This window comes from Macaca mulatta, chromosome 16, assembly GCF_049350105.2.
Source record: "Macaca mulatta isolate MMU2019108-1 chromosome 16, T2T-MMU8v2.0, whole genome shotgun sequence".
Taxonomy (NCBI): Eukaryota; Metazoa; Chordata; class Mammalia; order Primates; family Cercopithecidae; genus Macaca; species Macaca mulatta.
The window spans coordinates 76796536-76818639 of record NC_133421.1 but is presented as its reverse complement, the minus strand read 5'-3'; the positions used below and the strand labels follow the sequence as shown (position 1 = coordinate 76818639).

Below are 22104 nucleotides of genomic sequence, written 5' to 3'. Positions count from 1 at the left end.
GCAGTGGTGCAATCTCGGCTCACTGCAAGCTCCGCCTCCCGGGTTCACGCCATTCTCCTGCCTCAGCCTCCTGAGTAGCTGGGGCTACAGGCATCCACCACCACGCCTGGCTAATTTTTTGTATTTTTAGTAGAGACGGGGTTTCACTGTGTTAGTCAGGCTGGTCTGGATCTCCTGACCTCGTGATCCACCCGCCTCAGCCTCCCAAAGTGCTGGGATTACAAGGGTGAGCCAACGTGCCTGGCCTAAGTGAAGGATTTGAGGTGAAGAGATTCTCCTGGATCTTCTGAGCAGGCCCAGTGTAATCACAGGGGCCCTTCTAAGAGGTAGGCAGGAGAATCAAAGTAAAGAGGCAGAGAGGCCATGATGGAAGCAGAGACTGGAGTGATGCAGCCACAAACCAAGGAGAGCCTCTGACTCCAGAAACTGGAAAAGCAAGGCGATCAATTCTCACCTGAAGCTTCCAGGAGGAACGATCCCTGCGGACACCTTGATTTTTGCCTCCTGAGACTCATTTCAGACTTCTGATCTCCAGAACTTGCAGAATAAGTTTGTGTTATTTTAAGCCACTAAGTTCCCGTTATTTGCTACAGCATCCATGGAAAGCGAACATACTCAGTAAACGTGTGTGTTTAAGTGAAGGAGGCCCCATGTGGGAGGGATGTCAGCTGGCTTGGTATGTTTGAGAAACAGTGTTCTCCAGAGCAGTCAACGCTTACCAGTGGCAGAGAGAGGGTGAGAGAGCCCTTAGGCAGTGGCAGAAAGAACAAAAATGAGGAGATGGATTTGGGAGTCATTTCAGAAGCAGAATCTGCGAGGCTTGACTCAGTGAGCAAGATAGGAGTCTGAGAAATGACAGCAACTTCTGGCTTGGGGGCATAGGTACATAGGGTGCCCATCGAAGTGAGGGAACAGAAAAGGCAGAGTCGGTTTGGTTAAGAAAAGTCATGGGTTGGGGCCAGGCATGGTGGCACATGTCTATAATCCTAGCACTTTGGGAGGCGGAGGCAGGTGGATCACCTGAGGTCAGAAGTTCAAGACCAGCCTGGCCAACATGCTGAAACCCCATCTCTACTTAAAAAAAAAAAAAAATCAGCCAGGCATGGTGGTGTGCGCCTGTAATCCCAGCTACCTGGGAGGCTGAGGCAGGAGAATCACTTGAACCCAGGAGGCAGAGGTTGCAGTGAGTCGAGATGGAGCCATTGCACTCCAGCCTGGGCAACAAGAGTGAAAAAAAAAAAAAAAAAAAAAGCCATGGGTTGGGTTTGGACTTAAGCACGTGGGGTGGCCTAGAACTTCCAGAGAACAAGGTTTCTGCAGAAAGCAAGGCAACACACCGGATCTGACACCTGCATGAGAGATGGGCAGGAGCTCATGATGATTACGGGAACCGACGTCCTGGAGATGAATGGGATTTCCTTGAAATTGTGATGTGAGATGAGACCTGGCAGAAAACACCAAAGTTTAAAGGGCAGATGGTAGAAGCGCAAACATTGTACAACGGAAATCTTCGGGGGAAATTTTGGAGAATTTTATGAAGGAAGCAGAGGTCAAAAGTACAAGGCCGGGTTCGGTGGCTCACACCTATAATCCCAGCACTTTGGGAGGCCGAGGTGGGTGGATCACTTGAGGTCAGAAGTTCGAGATCAGCCTGGCTAACATAGTGAAACCCCGTCTCTACAAAAAATACAAAAGCTAGCTGGGTGTGGTGGTGCATGCCTGTAGTCACAGCTACTTGGGAGTCTGAGGCAGGAGAATTGCTTGAACCCAGGAGGCAGAGGTTGCAATGAGTCGAGATTGCGCCACTGCACTCCAGCCTTGCAATGAGCCAAGATTGTGCCATTGCACTCCGGCCTGGGCGACAGAACAAGACTCTGTGTCAAATAATAATAATAATAATAATAATGTAGCAGTAAGGTAGAGCTAGCTATGTATGAAAGTCATGTCCCCTAAATGATGAACATTTCCAAAAAGTCCGGGCTTTCACATTTAGGCAAAAATTCTTGTCAGAAGCAAAGTCAAAAGGACAGAAAGTATCACTGCTTGTAATGGCAATGACCTTAAATAACTTTCTCCAGTGTGCAGGATCAATGCCTTGTGTGGGGATTACTTTATGGCTTCAGTGGTTGCAATTGAGTGAGACTGAGAAACGAAGGGTTGGGGAGGCCAGGGGCAGCTGCGTCCCAGCCTGAATACCAATCATTGGTTTAATAGATACTTTCCACATCATAGGTTTATTAATACCTTGTCTCCACTTCTAATCGTTTCTGAAAGCAGGCAGGGTATAAATTAGAAATGGATTTGTAAATAAAATATTTGGTCAAAATGGAACAAGTCTCACTAGGGGAAATATTGAGATAGGATGTGATTAAAATCCATCTTTACCAGCACAGCCAGAAAAAAAATAGAGGTACACAGAGATCCTTGTAATTTTCAGTTTAAGGAGGGACTAAGCACCAAGCCACTGGAGCAGGTCCTACCATGTGCTGGCCAGAGAGAGAGGGAGCCATCTCTTGGTTCTCCCAGGAACCTGGGCAGAGGCCAAGTGAGGATTGGGAAGGGCTCTCATCAGACTGGTGGGAAACCAGCAGCCTTGGTTCTAATTTAGGTTGGTGCAAACATAATTGCAGTTTTTGCCATTACTATTTTTTTTTTTTTTTTTTTTTTGAGACAGAGTCTCGCTCTGTTGCCCAGGCTGGAGTGCAGTGGCAGGATCTCGACTCACTGCAACCTCCACCTCCCGGGATCACGCTATTCTCCTGCCTCAGCCTCCTGAGTAGCTGGGAATACAGGCACCTGCCACCACGCCCGGCTAATTTTTTGTATTTTTAGTAGAGACGGGGTTTCACCGTGTTAGCCAGGATGGTCTCGATCTCCTGACCTCGTGATCCGCCCACCTCGGCCTCCCAAAGTGCTGGGATTACAGGCGTGAGCCACTGCACCCGGCTGCCATTTTTTTTGAGACAGAGTCTTGCTCTGTCACCCAGGCTGGAATGCAGTGGCAGGATCTTGGCTCATTGCAACCTCCACCTCACAGGTTCCAGTGAGTCTCCTGCCTCGGCCTCCCAAGTAGCTGGGATTACAGGTGCCCACCACCTCGCCTGGCTAACTTTTTTTTGTGTGTGTATTTTTAGTAGAGACAGGATTTCACCATGTTGGCCAAGCTCGTCTTAAACTCCGGACCTCAGGTGATCCGTCCGCCTCGGCCTCCCAAAGTGCTGGGATTACAGGCGTGAGCCACCGCTCCTGGCCAGTTTTTGCCATTCCTTTCAATGGCAAAAACTGCAATTGCATTTGCACCGACCTAATAGTTTCGATATTGTGTTGTGGTGATTTTGCATTAATTTTAATTTTAAAAAAAGTCCCAGTCAGTATATCCAAAACAACCGAAAGCAGGGACTGAAGCAGAGTGTGAAGCCATGTTGATAGCAGCAGTAAGTCACAAGAGCCAAGAGTTGGAAACAACCCAGCGTCCATCAATGGACGAGTGGATAAACAAAATATGGGACTACGTAGAGTGGGATATTGCTGAGCCTGAAAAAGGAAGAGAGTTCTGATACCTGGTACCGTGTGAATGAACCTTAAAGGCATCAGCAGCCGAGGGAAATGAACCAGTCACAAAAAGATCAATACTCCGTGATTCCACTGATCTGAGGTACCTAGAGGAGTCAAACTCCCAGAGACAGAAAGTGGAAGGGTGGCTGTGGGAAGGAGAGGACGTGGAGTAAGTGCTTGTGAGTTTCAGCTTGGGATGACGAAGCGTTCTGGAGATGCACGGTGGTCAGAGTTGCACAATGTGAGTGTATTTAATGCTACTGAACTCTACACGTAAACGTGATTAAGATGGTAATTTTACATTATGTATATTTTACCACAGTTCTTAAAAAATCGCACTTAAGTCTGGATCTTGATGAACTAGTTGCTGGTCCTGCCTCTGCTGCCTTCTTTGCCTCAGGGAAGATGATGGATGTAAAAAAGCCGAGAAAGCCTGGGCAACATGGCGAAACCCTGTCTCTAAAAAAAAAAAAAAAAAAAAATACAGAAATTAACCAGGTGTGGTGGCGTGTGCCTGTGGTCCCAGCTACTCGGGAGGCTGAGACGGGAGGATCACTTGAACCCAGGAGGTCAAGGCTGCAGTGAGCTGAGATCCCTCCACTGCATTCCAGCCTGGATGGTGAGTAAGCCTCTGTCTCAAAAATAATAATAATAAAATAAATAGATAAACAAAAAATGCTGAGAAATTGCAAGTGTGACAGGACATCAAGTTGTGCTGGGTGTCAAAGTCACGCAATTCCAGGAGATGAGGTGGGCGGATCACCCGAGGTCCGGAGTTCGAGACCAGCCTGGCCAACATGGCGAAACCCCGTCTCTACTAAAAGTAAAAACATTAGCCTGGCGTGGTGGCAGGTGCCTGTAATCCCAGCTGCTCAGGAGGCTGAGGCAGGAGAATCAATTGAATCGGGGAGGCGGAGTTTGCAGTGAGCTGAGATTGTGCCACTGCACTCCAGCCTGGGCGACAGAGCGAGACTCCATCAAAAAAAAAGAGAAGAAAGAAAGAGAGAGAGAGAGGGAAGGAAGGAAGGAAGGAAGGAAGGAAGGAAGGAAGGAAGGAAGGAAGGAAGGAAGGAAGGAAAGAAGGAAAGAAGGAAGGAAGGAAGGAGGGAGGGTAGGAGGGAGGGAGGGAAGGAAGGAAAGGAAAGGAAAGGAGGAAGGAAGGAAGGAAGGAAGGAAGGAAGGAAAGAAAGAAAGAAAGAAAGGAAGGAAGGAAGGAAGGAAAGAAAGAGAAAGAAAGAAAGACAGAAAGAAAGAAAAGAAAGAAAGACAGACAGACAGACAGACAGACAGACAGACAGACAGAAAGAAAGAAAGAAAGAAAGAAAGAAAGAAAGAAAGAAAGAAAGAGAGAGTCAGTCACGCAGTTCCAAGCAAGGAGTGAGAAGCCATGGGCTTCTGAGGCCAACCATAGGCTTCAGGGCAGATGGCACTGTTGTTCTGTGGTTGGGCTGTGGGTGGCCTTCAGAGCAGGACCTGCACGGACCCTGAAGTGAGGCCTTCAGTCCCTGCCAAAGCCGACCATTTTCCCCTCTGGACATCCTTCTGGCAAGCAGCATTTGGCAGGTGGGGAGTAAGACGTTTTCCCTCATTGGTTTGGTTGACTCTATTTTGCTTTGCTCCATTGCCTCTTTCTGGGGCAGATGCCAGGATGTGTGGCTCTCTGGCAGACAGCCTCCAACCCTTTGGTTTGCATTGCAGTTCTGGCTGTGCTGAAGTATATCTTAAAAGAGTTAAAAGCCTGGGAAGCCGAATGTATTCTGTTTGGTGGATATTCCATTCAGATGTCTTTTGGGGGCACCAACCCATAGGCACCCATGAGGAAGTAGAAAACGCATGCCAAGGCCCTGGGCACGGTGGCTCACACCTGTAATCCCACCACTCTGGGAGGCCGAGGTGGGTAGATCACCTGAGGTCAGGAGTTTGAGACCATCCTGGCCAACATGGTGAAACCCCGTCTCTACCAAAAATACAAAAATTAGCTGGGTGTGGTGTCAGGCACCTGTAATCCCAGCTACTTGGGAGGCTAAGGCAGGAGCATGGCTTGAACCTGGGAGGTGGAGGTTGCGGTGAGCTGAGATCGCACCACTGCACTCCAGCCTGGGTGACAGAGCAAGACTCCATCGAAAAGAAAAGAGAAGAGAAGAGAAGAGAAGAGAAGAGAAGGGAGAAGAGAGAGAAAATAGAGAAGAGAAAAGAGAAGAGAAAAAAGAGAACTGAAAAGAAAAGAAAAGAAAAAAGGCACGCCAGTCTGATTCTGCTAAAAGTAAAAAGAGTAATAAAACAATAATATGGGAGCCAGGCATAGTGGCTCACACCTGTAATCCCAGCTACTCCAGAGACTGAAGCAGGAGGACTGCTGGAGCCCAGAAGTTTGAGGCCAGCCTGGGCAGTGTAGCAAGACTCCAATCTGTTAGAAAAAAAAAAAAAAAAAGCAGGCTGGGTGTGGTGGCCTCATGCCTGTAATGTCAGCACTTTGGGAGGCCAAGGCTAGTGGATTGCTTGAGCTGAGGAGTTAGAGACCAGCCTGGGCAACATATTGAAACCCCGTCTCAACAAAAAATGAAAAAAATTAGCTGGGTGTGGTGGCGCACGCCTGCAGTCCCCACTACTTGAGAGGCTGAGGTAGGAGGATCACTTGAGCCTAGGAACTCGAGGCTACAGTGAGCTGTGATTGTGCCACTGTACTCCAGCCTGGGCACTGTACTCCAGAGTGAGACCCTGTCTCAAAAAAGAAAAAACCCGATAATATCAACCTCCAGAATGGTTATCAATGGGAGGAAGTTATCTCTCTTCCTTCTTACTCATAAATTGTGGCCTCAGCTCCCTGGCTGGCCGGGACTGTCATCTTCTGATTCTCCTTTACCTCGAGCAAGTTTATTTCCTGGCTGGATCTTTGCATCTTTGAGTGAGTCTCCTCTGACACCCCTCCTAGCCCAGCCCCCCACCCCCGAGGTACCGCAGGCAAATTGAAAGAATGAACTTCCCCTCAGCTTTCAGATGGGACTAGTAAGGGGTTGATATGTGGGCTGATGTTTGTACAGTTTTTCTCCAGAACAAGGGTAAACACACGTTTTTATACAGGGTCAGATAGTAAATATTTTCAGCATTGCAGGACAGAAGATCTCTGTTGAAACTACTCAATGGTGACGAAAGCAGCCACAGAATGGGTGTGGCTGGGTTCTAATCTAACTTTATTTACAGACATTGAGATGTGAATTTCGTATCATCTTCATATGTCATGAGAGATTCTTCTTCTTTTTATCTTTAAATTATTTTATTTTTATTTTTTGTAGAGATGGAGTCTTGCTATGTTGCCCAGTGTGGTCTCAAACTCCTGGACTCAAACAGTCCTCTTGCCTCAGCCTTCCAAAGTACTGAGATTATAGGTGTGAGCCACGATGCCCAGTTCCTTGATTGTTTTGGGTTTTTTTTTTTTAATGTTTTGAGATGGAGTCTCACTCTGTTGCCCAGGCTGGAGTGCAATGGCGTAATCTTGGCTCACTGCAACCTCCGCCCCCCCGGGTTCAAGCGATTCTCCTGCCTCAGCCTGCTGAGTAGCTGGGATTACAGGTGCACACCACCACGCCTGGCTAATTTTTTGTGTTTTTAATAGAGATGGGGTTTCATCATCTTGGCCAGGCTGGTCTTGAACTCCTGACCTCGTGATCCACCCACCTTGGCCTCCCAAAGTGTTGGGATTTACAGGTGTGAGCCACTGAGCCTGGCTTTTTTTTTTTTTTTAATTTAATGTTTTGAACAATTTAAAACTGTAAAAACTACCTTTTACTTGTGGGCCATACAGCAAGAGGGGGCAGGCCAGGTGTGGCCAACAGGCCACAGTTTGCCAAACCTTGCCCTAGGAGCATGAACTCCAGTGGGTTCTCCAGGGTGCAAGGCAAAGATCCCATCTGCCAATCATGTCTGAACTCCACTTCGGAAGCTTGGGCAAGTACTGTGGGGCTCTGGAAGGCAGAAGTGTGCAAATCATGGCTTTTCATGTGGCCCTAAGCATCTAACTGCTAAGCCCTGCTTCCTGATGTTCTTCACAACAGAAATCCAGCATCAGAAATCAGACACTGGCTGGCTGCTTTAGCGCTGCGTTGGCACCAGGTGCGTTGCATGCCAGGCTCTAGAAATAACCCCTCCTATTTTTAACACCCTTGCTTCATCAGAAGGTTTCTAGTTTCTCCCGAAAACAATCTCAGGGCCTAGAGAAACCCTGTCTGAGTTGGAATTCAGAGCCTCTAAGCCACGTGTGTTGCCCTCTTGTCCCCACAAAAGTCCTCAACGTACCCGGGTGACCTGCCTTCCCTTCTCATTCCGCGTCAGGGGGCCCCTGATGTGACCAGGAATCTGAGCAATTTCTATGCAAGGTGTGAAGAAAACGTGAGTTTTCTGAGAGCTTTTTATTTCAAGCCACAGACAGATTCTACTCAGTTAAAAATGCTTCCCAGGGCTCCTGGAAGCCAAGGAGGGGACGCTGCGCTCACCAGAGAGGGTGTGTTTTATCACTGAGAAAGGGAGGGGCTGGCTATTTACACAGAACACCAAGAACTGGCAAACACAGGTTGTCCCTGCAATGTTCATAAAGGACAACCGGAGGCAGCTTATCAGAGGCTGGTACAGTGGGGACACCTCTGAGCTCCAGGGGAAGTGGGGCCCTTGCAAACACCTGTCCACCTGCTGGCCCTGCCTTTCCCAACTGTGGCCAGATTGAGACTGACATCCTCTTGCTCTATTCCCAGGGGAGCCTGCGGCAGCCCAGAGGAGCTCAGAGAGAGGAAGCAGCCTGCGACTGTGGCAGGGGGCAGATGGGAGCAGGGTGGAGCTAAAATTGCTCCCGCCTCCCCTCTGGAAGGTTCCGGGCTGAGACATGGCTTCCTGGAGAAGAAGCCTGAGGGTCGCTAGGGCCACAGGAGGGCTAGTGCTCAGGCTCAGCATCCATGCAGGACTCCCATGGGTTCCGGGGCATTCGAGGCAGGGAGAACAGCAGGAGGGCGAGACCACTGAGGAAGAGGAGGACGAAGGCAGCACAGGCGCAGGCGAAGGACCAGGAGTAATAGTACTCGATCCAGACGGTGTCCTCACTGTCAATCATGCGCTTCACCGACTGCCGCATGACCTCTACCGAGACCAGGATGCAGAGACCTGGGGGCGGAGCCAGGTACGCTCAGGGACCGACGGGTGCCTGCCGTTACCCCCAGCCCCACCCCAGCCTGTGTGCATGGAGGAGGCAGTGACCTTGCCTTGGGGGAAAAGCTGCCTCAAGGCAGGTTCTAGCTGGGAGCCTGCAGAAGGATCCATTTGTCCACGCACCACCCTATTCCTGCATCCCTTAGAAGGACGACCACATGGCCGGGTACGGTGGCTCATGCCTGTAATCCCAGCACTTTGGGAGGCTGAGGCAGGAGGATCGCTTGAGGCCAGGAGTTTGAGACTAGCCTGGGCAACATAGTGATGAGCCCTCTGTCTCTACAAAAAATTAAAATGTAATAAAAACTTAGCCAGGTGTGGTGGTGCACGTCTGTAGTCCCAGGTACTCAGGAGGCTGAGGCGGGAGGAACCCTTCAACTCAGGAGTTCGAGGCTGCAGTGAGCTGTGATCGTTCCACTGCACTCCAGCCTGGGCGACAGAGCGAGACCCTCTTCCTCATCCCCCAAGAAAAAGAAAGAAAGGCGACCACGTTTCTTTCCTTCTTCTGTTAATCATTCTCTGGGCAGTTTCTTTGGGGCCTTGAGGGTTGAATCATGGGGAGGAATGGACAGACCGCCAAGCTCTGTCTCCCTCCAGCCCACCTGGGGTCGCTGAGGGCTTGGCCAGGTTTGCCCCTGGATGGGGATGGAGCCTGGGAAATGCCCCCTACCCAAATCCCACGGTGGGCATGAGAGTGGAGCGGAGAATCCCCCACGACATGGTCCCCCCAGTCCGGTGCTCGGGCGGAGCCCCCAGTCTACCTGCAAAAGCGTAGAACATGGACGCGGGCCGCAGCAGGTAGTCCCTCTTCTTCCCAAAGGACAGGAGGACACAGAGGCTGCCCAGGATGACGAAGCCAAGGCTGAAGATGGCGATGGCGGCTGCCGAGATGCTGTACTCTGCAAACACAAGGGACACCCGGCATGCGGCCTCAGTCCAGGAGCTCTCATGGTGGCTGGTTAGGGACCACCCCATGCACCACAATTCCCATCTCACACACGAGAAAGCCGACAGCCCCAGGGGCCAAGTCCTTCCCTAAGGCCCACGCAGAGCCAGGCTGCCATGGGGCTTCTTCTACCCATGTCTTCCCAGAGCATCAGGCTGCAAGGTCCCCACCGGGGGCAGAGGCGAGAGGCAAGTGGCTGGAGGCCTTTCCAGAGCAGAAACTTTCCTCGAGTGACAGGGCAGGAGGCACTGGGGTGGCGGGTGGTCTGCCTGGGGTTAAGGAGCAAAGGACCACAGGGTGGCTTGTCACGCAGCCCGGTGCACGTGAGGCTCTGCCAGTGTGTGTGGCAGTGTGCGTGTCTGTGTGTGGTTAGTGTGTGTGTTCATGTATGTGTCACATATGTGAGGATCTGTCAGAATGTGTTTAGTGTCTGCGTATGGTAGTGTGTGCATGTGTATCTGGGTCTGTCAGTGTGTTGGTGTGTCACTGTGTGTATGTGTGTCTGCATGTGCTGGTGTGTACATGTATCTGTGCATGTTAGTGTCTGTGTCATTGCCTGTGTGTCACTGTGTCTTGTGTCATTGTGTCTCGTGTGTCATTGTGTGTCACTGCATGTCATGTGCATGTCAATGTACATGTGTGTCAGTGTGTCTCTGTCTTGTGTGTGTGTCATTGTGTGTATGTCATGGTACATGTGTCAGTGTGTGTCTCTGTGTGTGTCTTGTGTCATTGTGTTGTGTCATTGTGTCAGTATGTGTTTCTGTGTGTCTTGTGTGGGTGTCATTGTGTGGGTGTCATTGTACGTGTGTGTGTCTCTGTGTGTCTGTCTTGTGTGTCATTGTGTCAGTCTTGTGTGTGTCACTGTGTCTTGTGTGTGTCATTGTGTGTCACTGCATGTCGTGTGCATGTCATTGTACATGTGTGTCAGTGTGTCTCTGTGTGTCTTGTGTGTGTCATTGTGTGTATGTCATGGTACGTGTGTCAGTGTGTGTCTCTGTGTGTATCTTGTGTCATTGTGTCAGTATGTGTTTCTGTGTGTCTTGTGTGGGTCTCATTGTGTGGGTGTCATTGTACATGTGTGTGTGTCTGTGTCTATGTGTCTTGTGTGTCATTGTGTGTGTCATTGTCTTGTGTGTGTCACTGTGTCTTGTGTGTGTCATTGTGTGTCATTGTGTGGTGTGTGCGTCATTGTGTGTCATTGTGTGGTGTCATGTGTGTCATTGTGTCATTTTGTGTGTCATTGTGTGTAATTGTGTGTGTCATTGTATATGTGTCTCAGTGTGTGTTTCTGTGTGTGCCTGTGTCTTGTGTGTGTAACTGTGTGTGTAATTGTGTCAGTATGTCATGTGTGTCATTTTGTGTGTTATTGTACATGTGTGTCAGTGTGTCTCTGTGTGTGTGCCTTGTGTGTCATTGTCTTGTGTATCATCGTGTGTGTCATTGTGTGTGTCATTGCCTTGTGTCATTGTATGTCTGTGTGTCATTGCCTGTGTGTCACTGTGTGTGTGTCATTGTACATGTGTCAGTGTGTGTGTCTGTGTGTCTGTGTCTTGTGTGTGTCATTGTATGTGTGTATCTGTGTTGTGTGTGTCTGTGTGTGTCACTGTGTGTGTGTCATTGTACGTGTGTCAGTGTGTGTGTGTCTGTGTCTTGTGTGTGTCATTGTATGTGTGTATCTGTGTTGTGTGTGTCAGTGTGTGTCAGTGTCTCTGTGTCTTGTGTGTGTCATTGTATGTGTGTATCTGTGTTGCGTGTGTCTGTGTGTCAGTGTGTGTCTGTGTGTCTGTGTCTTGTGTGTGTCATTGTATGTGTGTATCTGTGTTGCGTGTGTCTGTGTGTCAGTGTGTGTCTGTGTGTCTGTGTCTTGTGTGTGTCATTGTATGTGTGTATCTGTGTTGCGTGTGTCTGTCAGTGTGTGTCTGTGTCTTGTGTGTGTCATTGTATGTGTGTATCTGTGTTGTGTGTCTGTGTGTGTCAGTGTGTGTCTGTGTGTCTGTGTCTTGTGTGTGTCATTGTATGTGTGTATCTGTGTTGTGTGTCTGTGTGTGTCAGTGTGCGTCTGTGTGTGTACCCACTCACCCTGTGTGCAGCTGTCTAGGCGCGGGCAGGCACAGGTGTGTGTCCCGACAGTGGGTGTGCGTCTGAGCTCTGTGGGTCCTGAAAAGCTCCAGAGCCCACTGCGCCCTCTCGGTACTTGGGGAGGGATTTCTAGGCCAGGGAGGGACTCAGACTGTCCCTGAAGACTCTAACCATCACATCCCACCAAGAGCCACCACAGGGCCTCCGAGCACTTGTTCCACATCCACAGCTCCCATCACAACAGCTGCCCTTGGGTAGGAGCTTGCCAGGAAGTGCTGCTTCTGCAAACGCTCCCTGGCCCCGAGGTGTGGAAGCTCTGGGCCCTGGAGATGGAAGGCGGCTACCTGGGGCCTCCGGAGCAGAGAGGTGACAAGGCTGTTGTTCAAATGCACCATGGGCTTCTTCTCATCAGGCCTGAGGAAGTCAGTGCTTTTGCCCCCAATGGCTTTCTGGCCCAGTGATGCATGACACAGAAGTCCCCTCTTGTCACCCCAGCCCCCTTTCCACCCAGGCTCACCCTTCTGAGTAGTGAATTCGAAGATCTCTGAGCTCTCGCCGGGGTTAAAATGCCTGAAGTAGGAACAGTTCTTCTCTGCAAAGGAGGAGACACACTGTGAGTTGAGGGGAGGGACCTGTAGCAAGGACAGAGGCCTGGCAGAGAGTGCGGTGTCATTCTGCTGGGCACGCAGGGGCTCTGGCAGGCTCTCTTCTCCCCAGATCCTTAATCTGGGCTGAAACGTCTGTCTTTGACCCTTAGAACAACATCTCAGTGGAATAATGAGGTTGCCTGGAAGGCTGAGAGGTCTTCAGGGAGCTGAGGCTGGATGAGTCCACAGGGCAGATGGCCCATGGGTTCTGCACCCCATTAGGCAGACGGGGTAACCGAGGCCCAGGCTTAAGCCATTTTTCAGGGTGTGCAGGGTGCACAATCACTAAAGAACCAAACAGCAGTCTCCGTGAGGACCGATTCTGCCCCCCCAGGGGACACTGGGCAATGCCTGGGGACATGGTGGTGGTGAGAGGGGTACACCTGGCACCTAGCCGGTAGAGGCCACAGACGCTGCTGAGCATCCTGCAACACGCAGGACAGGCCCTCCCAACATGGAATGATCCAGGCCAAAATGTCAAGAGTGCCAAGGTTGAGAAACCCTGGACCAACCCCAAATCTGGGACTGTTTCTCATCAGAATCCAGGCCCACCCTGGTTCACTGGTGGGACCTGGGAAGCAGTGTTTTTCAAAAGCTTTCTGGGAGATCCTGATGTGCAGCCGGGATGGGAACCCTGCTCCAGGCTCCTTAAAATGCCCCGCAAAGGGCTTTTTCCGAGTGGCCATTGGGATGGCCTGGACGCAGATGGAACCCCTACGAGGGCTGAATGTGACCATCATGTGGTTTCACTGGGTCGCTGGTCTCTGTGAGACAGCCCAGATGAGACCTGCCCCACAAAGCCGCTTGGCCCACCTGATAATTGTCATAAAAGCTATGGAAAGTCTGTGGGTAGTAGGAACACGAATCTGAATTTGATGAGGGAGAGGGGAGGGGTTCAGCACAAGGAAATTCATGCTGATTTAAAATATAATTTCACTTCCATTTTTCTCCTTCAGTCTCTCTCTCATAGCTAGGTATACTATAAAATCAAAGGACAGGCTGGGCGCAGTGACTCACGCCTGTAATCTCAGCACTTCAGGAGGCTGAGGCAGGAGAGTTGCTTCAACCTGGGAGGCAGAGGTTGCAGTGAGCTGAGGTCGTGTCACTGCACTCCAGCCTGGGTGATGGAGTGGGACTCCGTTTCAAAAAAAAAAAAAAAAAAAGCACAGTCTGCACAGTCTTATCTCTTCCTAAATCCAGTTTATCTTCTTTGCTCTTGATTTAGGAAGTGGATGAATGGGTTATTTTATATTATGTTTCCTTCAAAAACTAAATTAGTTTGCTTTTTATTTGTGGAGGCCCTTCATTGATTTCTTTTCCTGTGGGTCAATGACCCTCAAATAGAAAGGCATCTCTTCCTCTAGTTTAGATGGTGTCTAGTTTGTCAATTCATTTGTTCACTTCCAGGCTTCATTTAGATGCTCACAAGGCGGTTGATGGCTAGTTCTTTCTGGAAACGTACCTGCAGTGATACCAAGGCTTTTTTTGGGGGGATGAAGGCCTTCTTTAATCGGACCTAAATCATCTTCTTGCTCCTTAAGCCTGTGGTCTCGTACTATTCCCCTCCTTGCCCCAAAAGTCGGGGCTGCTGCCTCTCCTGAGGCTGAGGAAGGAAATGACCCTGGAGATGGGATGTGGTTTAGCAGCAGTACCCGTTCCTGGCATAAACAGCTTTCTCTGTGCGCTTCTATATTTAAATCACTTTCCTTTTGAACCACATTACCTGGGGTGTCTGACTGCTGGTGGTGATGTCAGAATTGGTGCTCTGCTATTCTCTCTCGGCGTCCGGTGCTATTTTAAAGCATAATACAGACCTTTTCTATTTGTTAGATTATTAGCTATAGATCTCTTGAATCACTGCTTCGAAATGGCCCATGCTATGTTGTAAGTCTCCATGTGTCCCCCTCTGGACAAAGAAACATTTCTGTTTCCATTGTATTCTTTAAGAACCAGTTTCAGTTGTCAGAATTGACTGAATTCAAGTGTATTTCACCGTCAGCTGCCTCCCTGACTGCTCGAAAGCTGTCAGTTAAAATCCTTCCCAGCGGAGGACCCTGAGATGAGGGCCACGGAGTGCTTTGCTGGAGCACGGCTGTTTGCACCCGGTGGGTTGCTGAGGTGACTCCCGCACAGGTAGCATTTGGCTCGCCAAATCCCCACCAGATAAACGCCAGGCTCTGTGTGGCTGCTGGCTGCTTGGCTAGAAATGATCTTAACTCAGACACAGGGGTAGCCTACATGTCTGCAGGAGCCAGGTTGTGAGCTTTTGGGGGGATTGCTTTTCTTTTGGTGGTCCAGGGACAATGTTCCCCCTCCCTCTTCTCCATTAAGTGTCCTCAAATGGAGGGAGGGGGCCTCCAGTGGCTAGGATGCCTTCTCGGGGCATCAGGAAGCCTCAGCTTCACTCTTACATGGCTGAACTAGGGGCCTGAGGACGGATGGGCCGACCTGTCCCCTCTCTTGGGCTTAGCACATGAAAAAGGCCAGTGTGTCCTGCCCTGAACCTGGGAGAAACATCCACTCCTGGGCTATGTGGCTGCCCACTGGAGACCATAAACCCTTTCATGGTCCCTGATGGCCCCTGTAGGGGTGGGGGCACGTCAGATCCAGGCCCCATTCAGGATAAATCAGGCCAGGCATCTGCCCATGTCACTCAAGAGGGTGAGGGTCCTGTTCAGATGGACAGACCCTACTATGAGCCCCTTCCCTCCCTGCCCTGTCCCTGGGTCCAGGTGGATATTATTTGGGAAACTGAGCATCCAGGGCAACGTAAAGAGGAAGGACATCCGAGGGGAACCCGTCTTAGCCATGGGGCAAGAGGAGAGGGACTGTGACGGTCCTGTGCAGACTCTGAGCCTTCCTGCCTGTGCCTCTGGGATGTCCCTCTCTGTCCCACTGCCCTGGCTTCCATCATACTTACACAAAGCTCAGGGATTGCAGCTTTGCTTCCGACTAAGTCAGCAAAGATTCCAATGCCAGGATGATGATCTGGGGTGTTAGGAACTCTGAGGTTGTGCCATTCTCCTTTGTCTCTGCAAATGGCTTATGCTGATTTTAATCTCCTTATTTCTGTAAGACTCAGTGGTTTAAAAATATTAAATGGGGTATTTATTAAAACTGTGGTGAACTCAGCCCTCAGACTTGACTGGGGGATGGAACAGTCTGGCTAAACAAGTGTTCTGGTTAAGGGCATTAGTCACTGTGCAGAACCATGTCTAGTGTGCCAGTTTCGAAGAATTAGAGCAGAAGCCACATTTAGCTCCAAGCTGAACTAGAGTTAATAGGGATCTTTCTTTGATCATTGGAGCAGCTGGTAGCATTAGGGGATGCCTTGGGTTATCACTGAGAACGTATCAGTGTACCAAGTGACAGTCCATGGAGACTTTCATATACTCAAAGATAATTTGTGGATTTGTCCAAAACCAAAGAAACTGGTACTTTAGGGATGCAAGAAAGCCTCTAAGTTGCATTGATGCCAGTGTTGTGTTTAGCCTTTTGGTAAATGAAGTTCTATCAGCTCCTGACAGTGGTTTTCTGGGCTGTGTCTCCTCCCACACCTCTGATGGAAGAATTTTATAAAATGGGCTGGAGAAATCTCCAAGACCTGACCCTGGAGCTCCAGAGCACTACTCTTCCGTGGGAGAAGCCTGGCTTTGGCCTAGGCCTCTGGCATGGACTCCTGAGTGGTGAGGGGAGCCCATGAAATTCCTGGGGTCAGTAGTATCATGCTCTTTCATCCAGTCCCAATTCCTGCACTGAGAGAAGATGGACCAGTAGGGAAAATGGGGCACTAGGCAAAGTGGGCCCTGGGGCAGCCTGCCTCCTTGCCCTAAAGAGGCAGAGCCTGAAAGAAGCAACACTTCACCCAGCCCAAGGGCAGGGGATGGCCTCTCTGTGGGTTCATTTGGACTTTCAGAACACATAGTCTCTCCTATGAGAGAGGCCCCTGCTCTCATTCTGGAGGCATTGGAATTGGTCTTAGATGTTGTACATGGAAGTCCTTCTAAGACTCTTTGGGGGACAGTAGAAAAATTAGACAACTCTTGCCCACTGAGCCTCCAACATTCTAAAACTAAATGGGACCGTGAGAGGTCTCCTCCACTGCACCAGCTTCTGGTCTGGCTACCCTCAAACTATGCCATGTCAAAAGCTGGACTCCTTGTGTTCACTTGGGTCAGAACTTTTAGGAGCTGTGTTTACATGCACAATAGAGGGTGTGGGAAGGAACTGGAGAGAAAGGAGGCTCTGGATTCAAGACTTGGGTGGAGAACCTCTATTTGTTAGCTAGTTAGCCTGGGGAAGGCTATGCTCAGCCTCCATGTTCCTACCTGTAGAATGAGAACCACCTGTAGAATAAGAACCACCTGTAGAATAGGATCCACCTGTAGAATAAGAATCCACTCACTGGGTTGTTGTAAAGTAGTTGATTTATTGACTAAGAAGGTGAATGTTAGGGGTAATCATCTGAGTATGAGTCCTGGCTGCTCTGCTCATCACCTGTGTTACCTTGTCAACTATCTCAACCTCTCAGTGGTTCATTTTCTTTATCCGTAAGATTGGAATGATGATAATAGCATGGCCTTCATGGAGGTTTTTGTGAGGATTAGGTGAGCTAATATATGTATGTCATCCCACCACCTTCTGGACTCCATCGATTTGGGGAAAAATTGGCCGTTCATCTTATTAAGGATTCCTCGTATGTGATGAATTGCTTCTTTCTGTTTTTAAGATCCTCTGTCTTGATTATCGTATGTCTAGGTGTGGATCCCTTCGAGTTTATTCTACCTGGAGTTCATTGAGCTTTACAAATTTGTAGATTTTTAATGTTTTTCATCCAATTTGGGAAGCTTTTGGACATTATTTTTCATATACCTTTTTTGTTCCTTTCTCCCTTTCCCTCTCCTTCTGGGACTTCCTTTACATACACTTGATGGTGTCCCATAAGTCTCTGAGGCTCTTGTCATTTTTCTTTCTTTTTTTTTTCTATCTGTTCCTCAGACTAACTAATTTCAAATGACTTATCTTAAAGGTCACTGATTCTTTTACCTGCTCAGATATGCTATTGAGCCCCTCTAGTGAATTTCTCATTTTAGTTATCGTACTTTTCAACTCTAGAATTTCCATTTTGTCCTTAAAAATAATTTCTGTCTCTTTCTTGATAGTTTCTATTTCATGAGACATCATTTTCATCTTTAATGCTTTTGATTTTTAAAAAAAGTTCTTCGGATATACTTACTATAGCCAATTTAAAGTTTTTGTCTAGTAAGTCCAATATCTGGCTTCCTTAGGGATCTATCGAGCTCTCCCTGCCCCATATATGCCCCATATCATTTTAGTTCTTTGCATGTCTTGTGTTTATGTATGTATTTATTTATTTAGAGACAGTCTCGCCGTCCCAGGCTGGAGTGCAGTGCTGTGATCATAGTTCACTGTAGTCTCTAACTCCTGGGATCAAACAATTCCCTCACCTAAGCCTCAGGAGTAGCTAGAATTATAGGCACATGCCACCACTCTTGGCTATTTTGTGGGGTTGGTTTGTTTGTAGGGACAGGGTCTCGCTATATTGCCCAGTTTGATCTCAAACCTCTGGCCTCAAGCAATCCTCTTACTTGGCCTCCAAAAGTGCTGGGAACACAGGAGTGAGCCACCACACCCAGCCGGTATTTTTTTAAACAATATAATGTGGCAACTCTGGAAATCAGTTGTTCCCCCTTCTTGAGGATTTGTTCCTATTGTTTAGTGACTTTTTGAACTCAGATGGTAAAGTCTGTTTTTTGTCATGTGTGACCACTGAAATCCCTGTTCAATTAGCTTAGTGACCAATTAGAAATTTCCTAAAATGCTTGGCAACAATGACTCCCCCAGTCTTTACTGAGGGGCTCTGTGCATATGACTCACACTCAGGTAAGCCACCCACACCTCTGCCTTAGCTTTCACTTTCTGCTTGAACAGAGACTTAAGATAAGGCAGAGGGTGCTTAGGGCCTTCTTAGGTCTTTCTTGAGTGTGCACATAGCCTTGTGCATGCGTGTGACCTCCTAGATTCCCAGGAATTTGTTGGAGCTTTTCAAAGCAACCTATGGACATCTCAGTCTCCAGTTTTTTGGTTAGCCTGTTGTTTTCCCAACTGTTATCTACTGCCTCAGACAGCCATGATGTTAAGTAATCATCTCTAATTATTTTCCACAAATGTCCCCAGGGAGAAAGATTCTTTGTACTGGGTGAGCTCAGAGTCAGGTCAAACAGAAACAGCTTCTCAAGTGGGGCTTTTCAGGGAATCACCAGACAGGTCAAATCATGACAATGCTCTGGGAATGGGCCTTTGATCCAACCCCATTCTCTCCCCTCCAGAGGCTACTGGGATGCTGATTTTCGCTGTGGTTATGAATGTTGGTTTGCGAGGTTACCACAGAGCTGGGAAAGGGAATCAGGAATAAGTCAAGTTAAAACACCACAGAACTCACTGGTCCTCCTGAGATTCACCCATTTTTCTTGCTGGACTTTGGTTAATTTCCAGAGTTCTGAAAATGTTGATTCTGACCATTTCCACCAGCCTTCTCATTGCTTTTATGGAGAAGAAGATTTTTGGAAGTTCTTTTTCTCTATCATCTTTTTCGTGATGTCATTCAAAGTTGAAACATGTAAAGCATTTACAACAATATTCGGCACATAGGGTTACGTGTATGTGCCATTATTATTGTTGTTGTTGTTAATAATAAATGAGAGGCCACATATGAACCCGCTTCCTCCCTCCAGACAAGAATGGTCCCAGGGGGCACAAGAAGGGCATATGGGGAAGGAGAAAGATGTCCATTTGCAGAGAAAAGAGAGGGAAAAAGGCAGGAACATATTTTGGAAGATGACTGGGAGAAAGGTAGTGCTCAGTGTCACAAGTGTGGGAAGTATGGTTCATAGCTGGTTAGGCTAAGAAGGCAAAGAGGTAGATCCTGGTCAGGCTCAAGGCCTGTTGGTCCAACAAGCAATGCCTGTTGGTCCCCTGTAATTGGTCTAGTCACCTCTCACCAGCCTGTCTCTTCCTTGTGTGGACTCTGCTCACTGCCCAGTCCTCTGCTCTGACTTTAAAAGGCAGATGGTTCCAAGGACGGGTGAACAGGACTGTAACAGCACGTCCCTATGCGCGGTCCCTGAAGAAGCTGCCCTGCCCTGCCCTGCCCAGGGGAGTTGGCTGGAGGGATTGCCTGTTTATGGGTGTGCTTGGCAGTCGCCAAGGGGCATGGGCATCCGGGCTATGCGATACCCTGCCAGCACATGGCCACACCTGTCACCCTCAGCCCTGGGACTCGGTGTTTCTATAACAGTTGGGCACTTACGAGTCTTCTGGGCGTCCAGTGGGCGTGAATGAGGGAGGGGATCTCTGGAGCAAGCAGCAGGGAAAGAAGAGGGAGCAGAGATATGGGAGGTTGGGGTGTTGGCTCTTTGGTTCACATGCAGACTGCAAGATCTTTGGGGACTCAGCCCTAGTGTCCTTGAAGGACAGGTTTCAAGGAACACCAAAGTCTGGTAAAAGAGGGAATAATCCTGAAAACCAGGTGGGACATCACACTGACATAACCCTGCTCCACTGCCACTGTGGATGGGCGTCTGTAAACCTGGGAAGGGATCTTACATTGCTGAGAGTCAGTCCCATATTTTATAGAGGAAGAAGCAGAGGCTGAGATGATCTTTGTCCTCGCTGGATGGTCATTTGAGGGTAATGGGCAATGGTGACTAGATCCCTGGCCGCCTGGTCTCCACGTAGCACCCTTTCCTCTAAAGTGCTGTATTTGCTAAGAATCCAGAAGCCTCGGCATTTGCAGAATAGAGGCTAGTCATGCAACTACCAGGTACTCCTGAAAAGGAGCTTACCTTCGACATGTGGTTCGGTCACATGGTAGGAAATCGAGGAATACGCTTAAATTACAGGGTGAGGAAATGCTTTGTAACTCTGACAGGGTCTGAGCTAACGGAGGATGCATAATGGACTGACGTCCTGACAAAAGGGCGGGCGGAGGCCAGGCACGGTGGCTCACGCCTGTAATCCTAGCACTTCGGGAGGCCAAGGCAGGTGGATCACCTGAGGTCAGGGGTTCAAGACCAGCCTGGTCAACATGCCAAAACCCCGTCTGTACTGAAAGTATAAAACTTAGATGGGTGTGGCGGCGCATGCCTGTAATCCCAGCTACTGGGGAAGCCAAGGCAGGAGAATCACTTGAGTCCAGGAGGCGGAGGTTGCAGTGAGCCAAGATTGTACCACTGCATTCCAGCCTGGGCGACAGGGCAAAACTCTGTCTCAAAAAAAAAAAAAAAAAAAAAAAAAAAAGGTAGGGGCAGGTGGCTCACCCACAGCCACGTCCTGCTTCACAGGCATTCAACCTGTGCAGCTTCTCCAGGCCCAGGGCCCACAAGGGTCCATGCTTGGATTCATGTGCTGCTATCGCTGCCTTGAAATCCTTGGTAATTTGGAGCAAGGAACCCTGCATTTTCATTTTGCACAGGACCCTGCATATTCCGTCGCCTGTCCTCTCTCCTCCCCTGCCTTGAGGCCAGGGACAAACCTGCCAGCTCCATGGTTTCCCCCAGCCTGAGGACACAGAGCCACCCAGCATGTCTTTGCAGGGAGAGAGTGACCAGATGGAGCCCAGAAGTCCCTGGGCTGGTAGAGCTGCGGTTCCCGTCTTGAGCCTGCCCAGCTCTCTGTTCTGGGCGAAAAGCCCCAGGGTCCAGCCAGACAGAAATAGCTGGGACAAACGCCCTCGTCTTACAACCCAGCCCCAGCCACCAGCACAGCACATGCAATTCAGATCTTCTTCCCTGGGCAGAAAGGGCTGGGCGGCTGCCCTATCTCTAGCCTGAGAAACCTGCCTTCCTTGGCATGGGCAAATTTGTCCGGGGGACGACGGGGAAGGGCGGGAGGTGGGGATCGGGACGGAGGGTGGGTACGTTACCCCCGGGCAGGGTGATGGGCCCGCAGGTCTTGCTGTCGTCCATGGGGATGCGCTTGGTACAAATCCGCCAGAGGCCGAAGTGGGCCGCCTCGCAGGTGGTGTTGTGGTGCTCCATGTGGGGGCTCAGCACAGCCCAGTGGTCGGTTACCACGGCCGTCATGGCCAGCACGATGCCTGCCAGGATGCAGAAGAGGGTCACGCGGACCTTCAGCGTTTTGGTCTGGGACATGGTGGTCGCCGAGGCGTGGGTGCCCTGGGCAGGGTCCGGCGGCTGCGTCTCCTCCGGCAGGTGACAGCCGAGCTGGGGGGTGGCGGTGGTTGTCGAGTTGGGAGTGGCCACTAAGTTTAGTGTGCCTGGCTGAGCCAGAGTGGGCTGGCCCTGGGGCTGAGGGACGCGGGATGTGCTGAGCAGCTGCCCAGACGCGTCAGGGGCCTGAGGAAGGCTGCTATTAATGCCCCTCTCCAGGCGTGGCACCGGGGACGGCTTCTGCTCGGGTTTCAGCGCTGTCTGCCCCTCTGGGAGCCAGAAATACCCCAGTGGGGGGCGGGGCAAGGAGAGAAGGCTCTGGATGGTGGATTGAGGCCTCTATGGAGTAGCAGCTCAGGGTGCCTGAGTTGGGAGGGGGCGAGGGGTGGGCAGCAGGGCCCCAGGGGTGGAGATCTGTCTGCTCTGGGCTGATGGGAAAGGGCACCCCAGGCCAGGGGAGGAGACCAGGAGCTGCAGGCTGCACGGCCGTCCC

General features: G+C 49.9%; 1 protein-coding gene across 1 annotated transcript; it reads right to left on the bottom strand.

Annotated features, from left to right (window-relative positions):
* Positions 1-7946: 7946 nt before the first annotated feature.
* Positions 7947-21786, bottom strand: CACNG1 (calcium voltage-gated channel auxiliary subunit gamma 1). Its single transcript, XM_001111491.5, has 4 exons — positions 21365-21786; positions 12291-12365; positions 9510-9647; positions 7947-8703 (listed from the first exon to the last, which is right to left on the bottom strand). The coding sequence occupies exons 1-4, from the start codon at positions 21591-21593 to the stop codon at positions 8477-8479; spliced, it is 669 nt and encodes a 222-aa protein (XP_001111491.4). The 5' UTR covers positions 21594-21786; the 3' UTR covers positions 7947-8476.
* Positions 21787-22104: the final 318 nt, after the last annotated feature.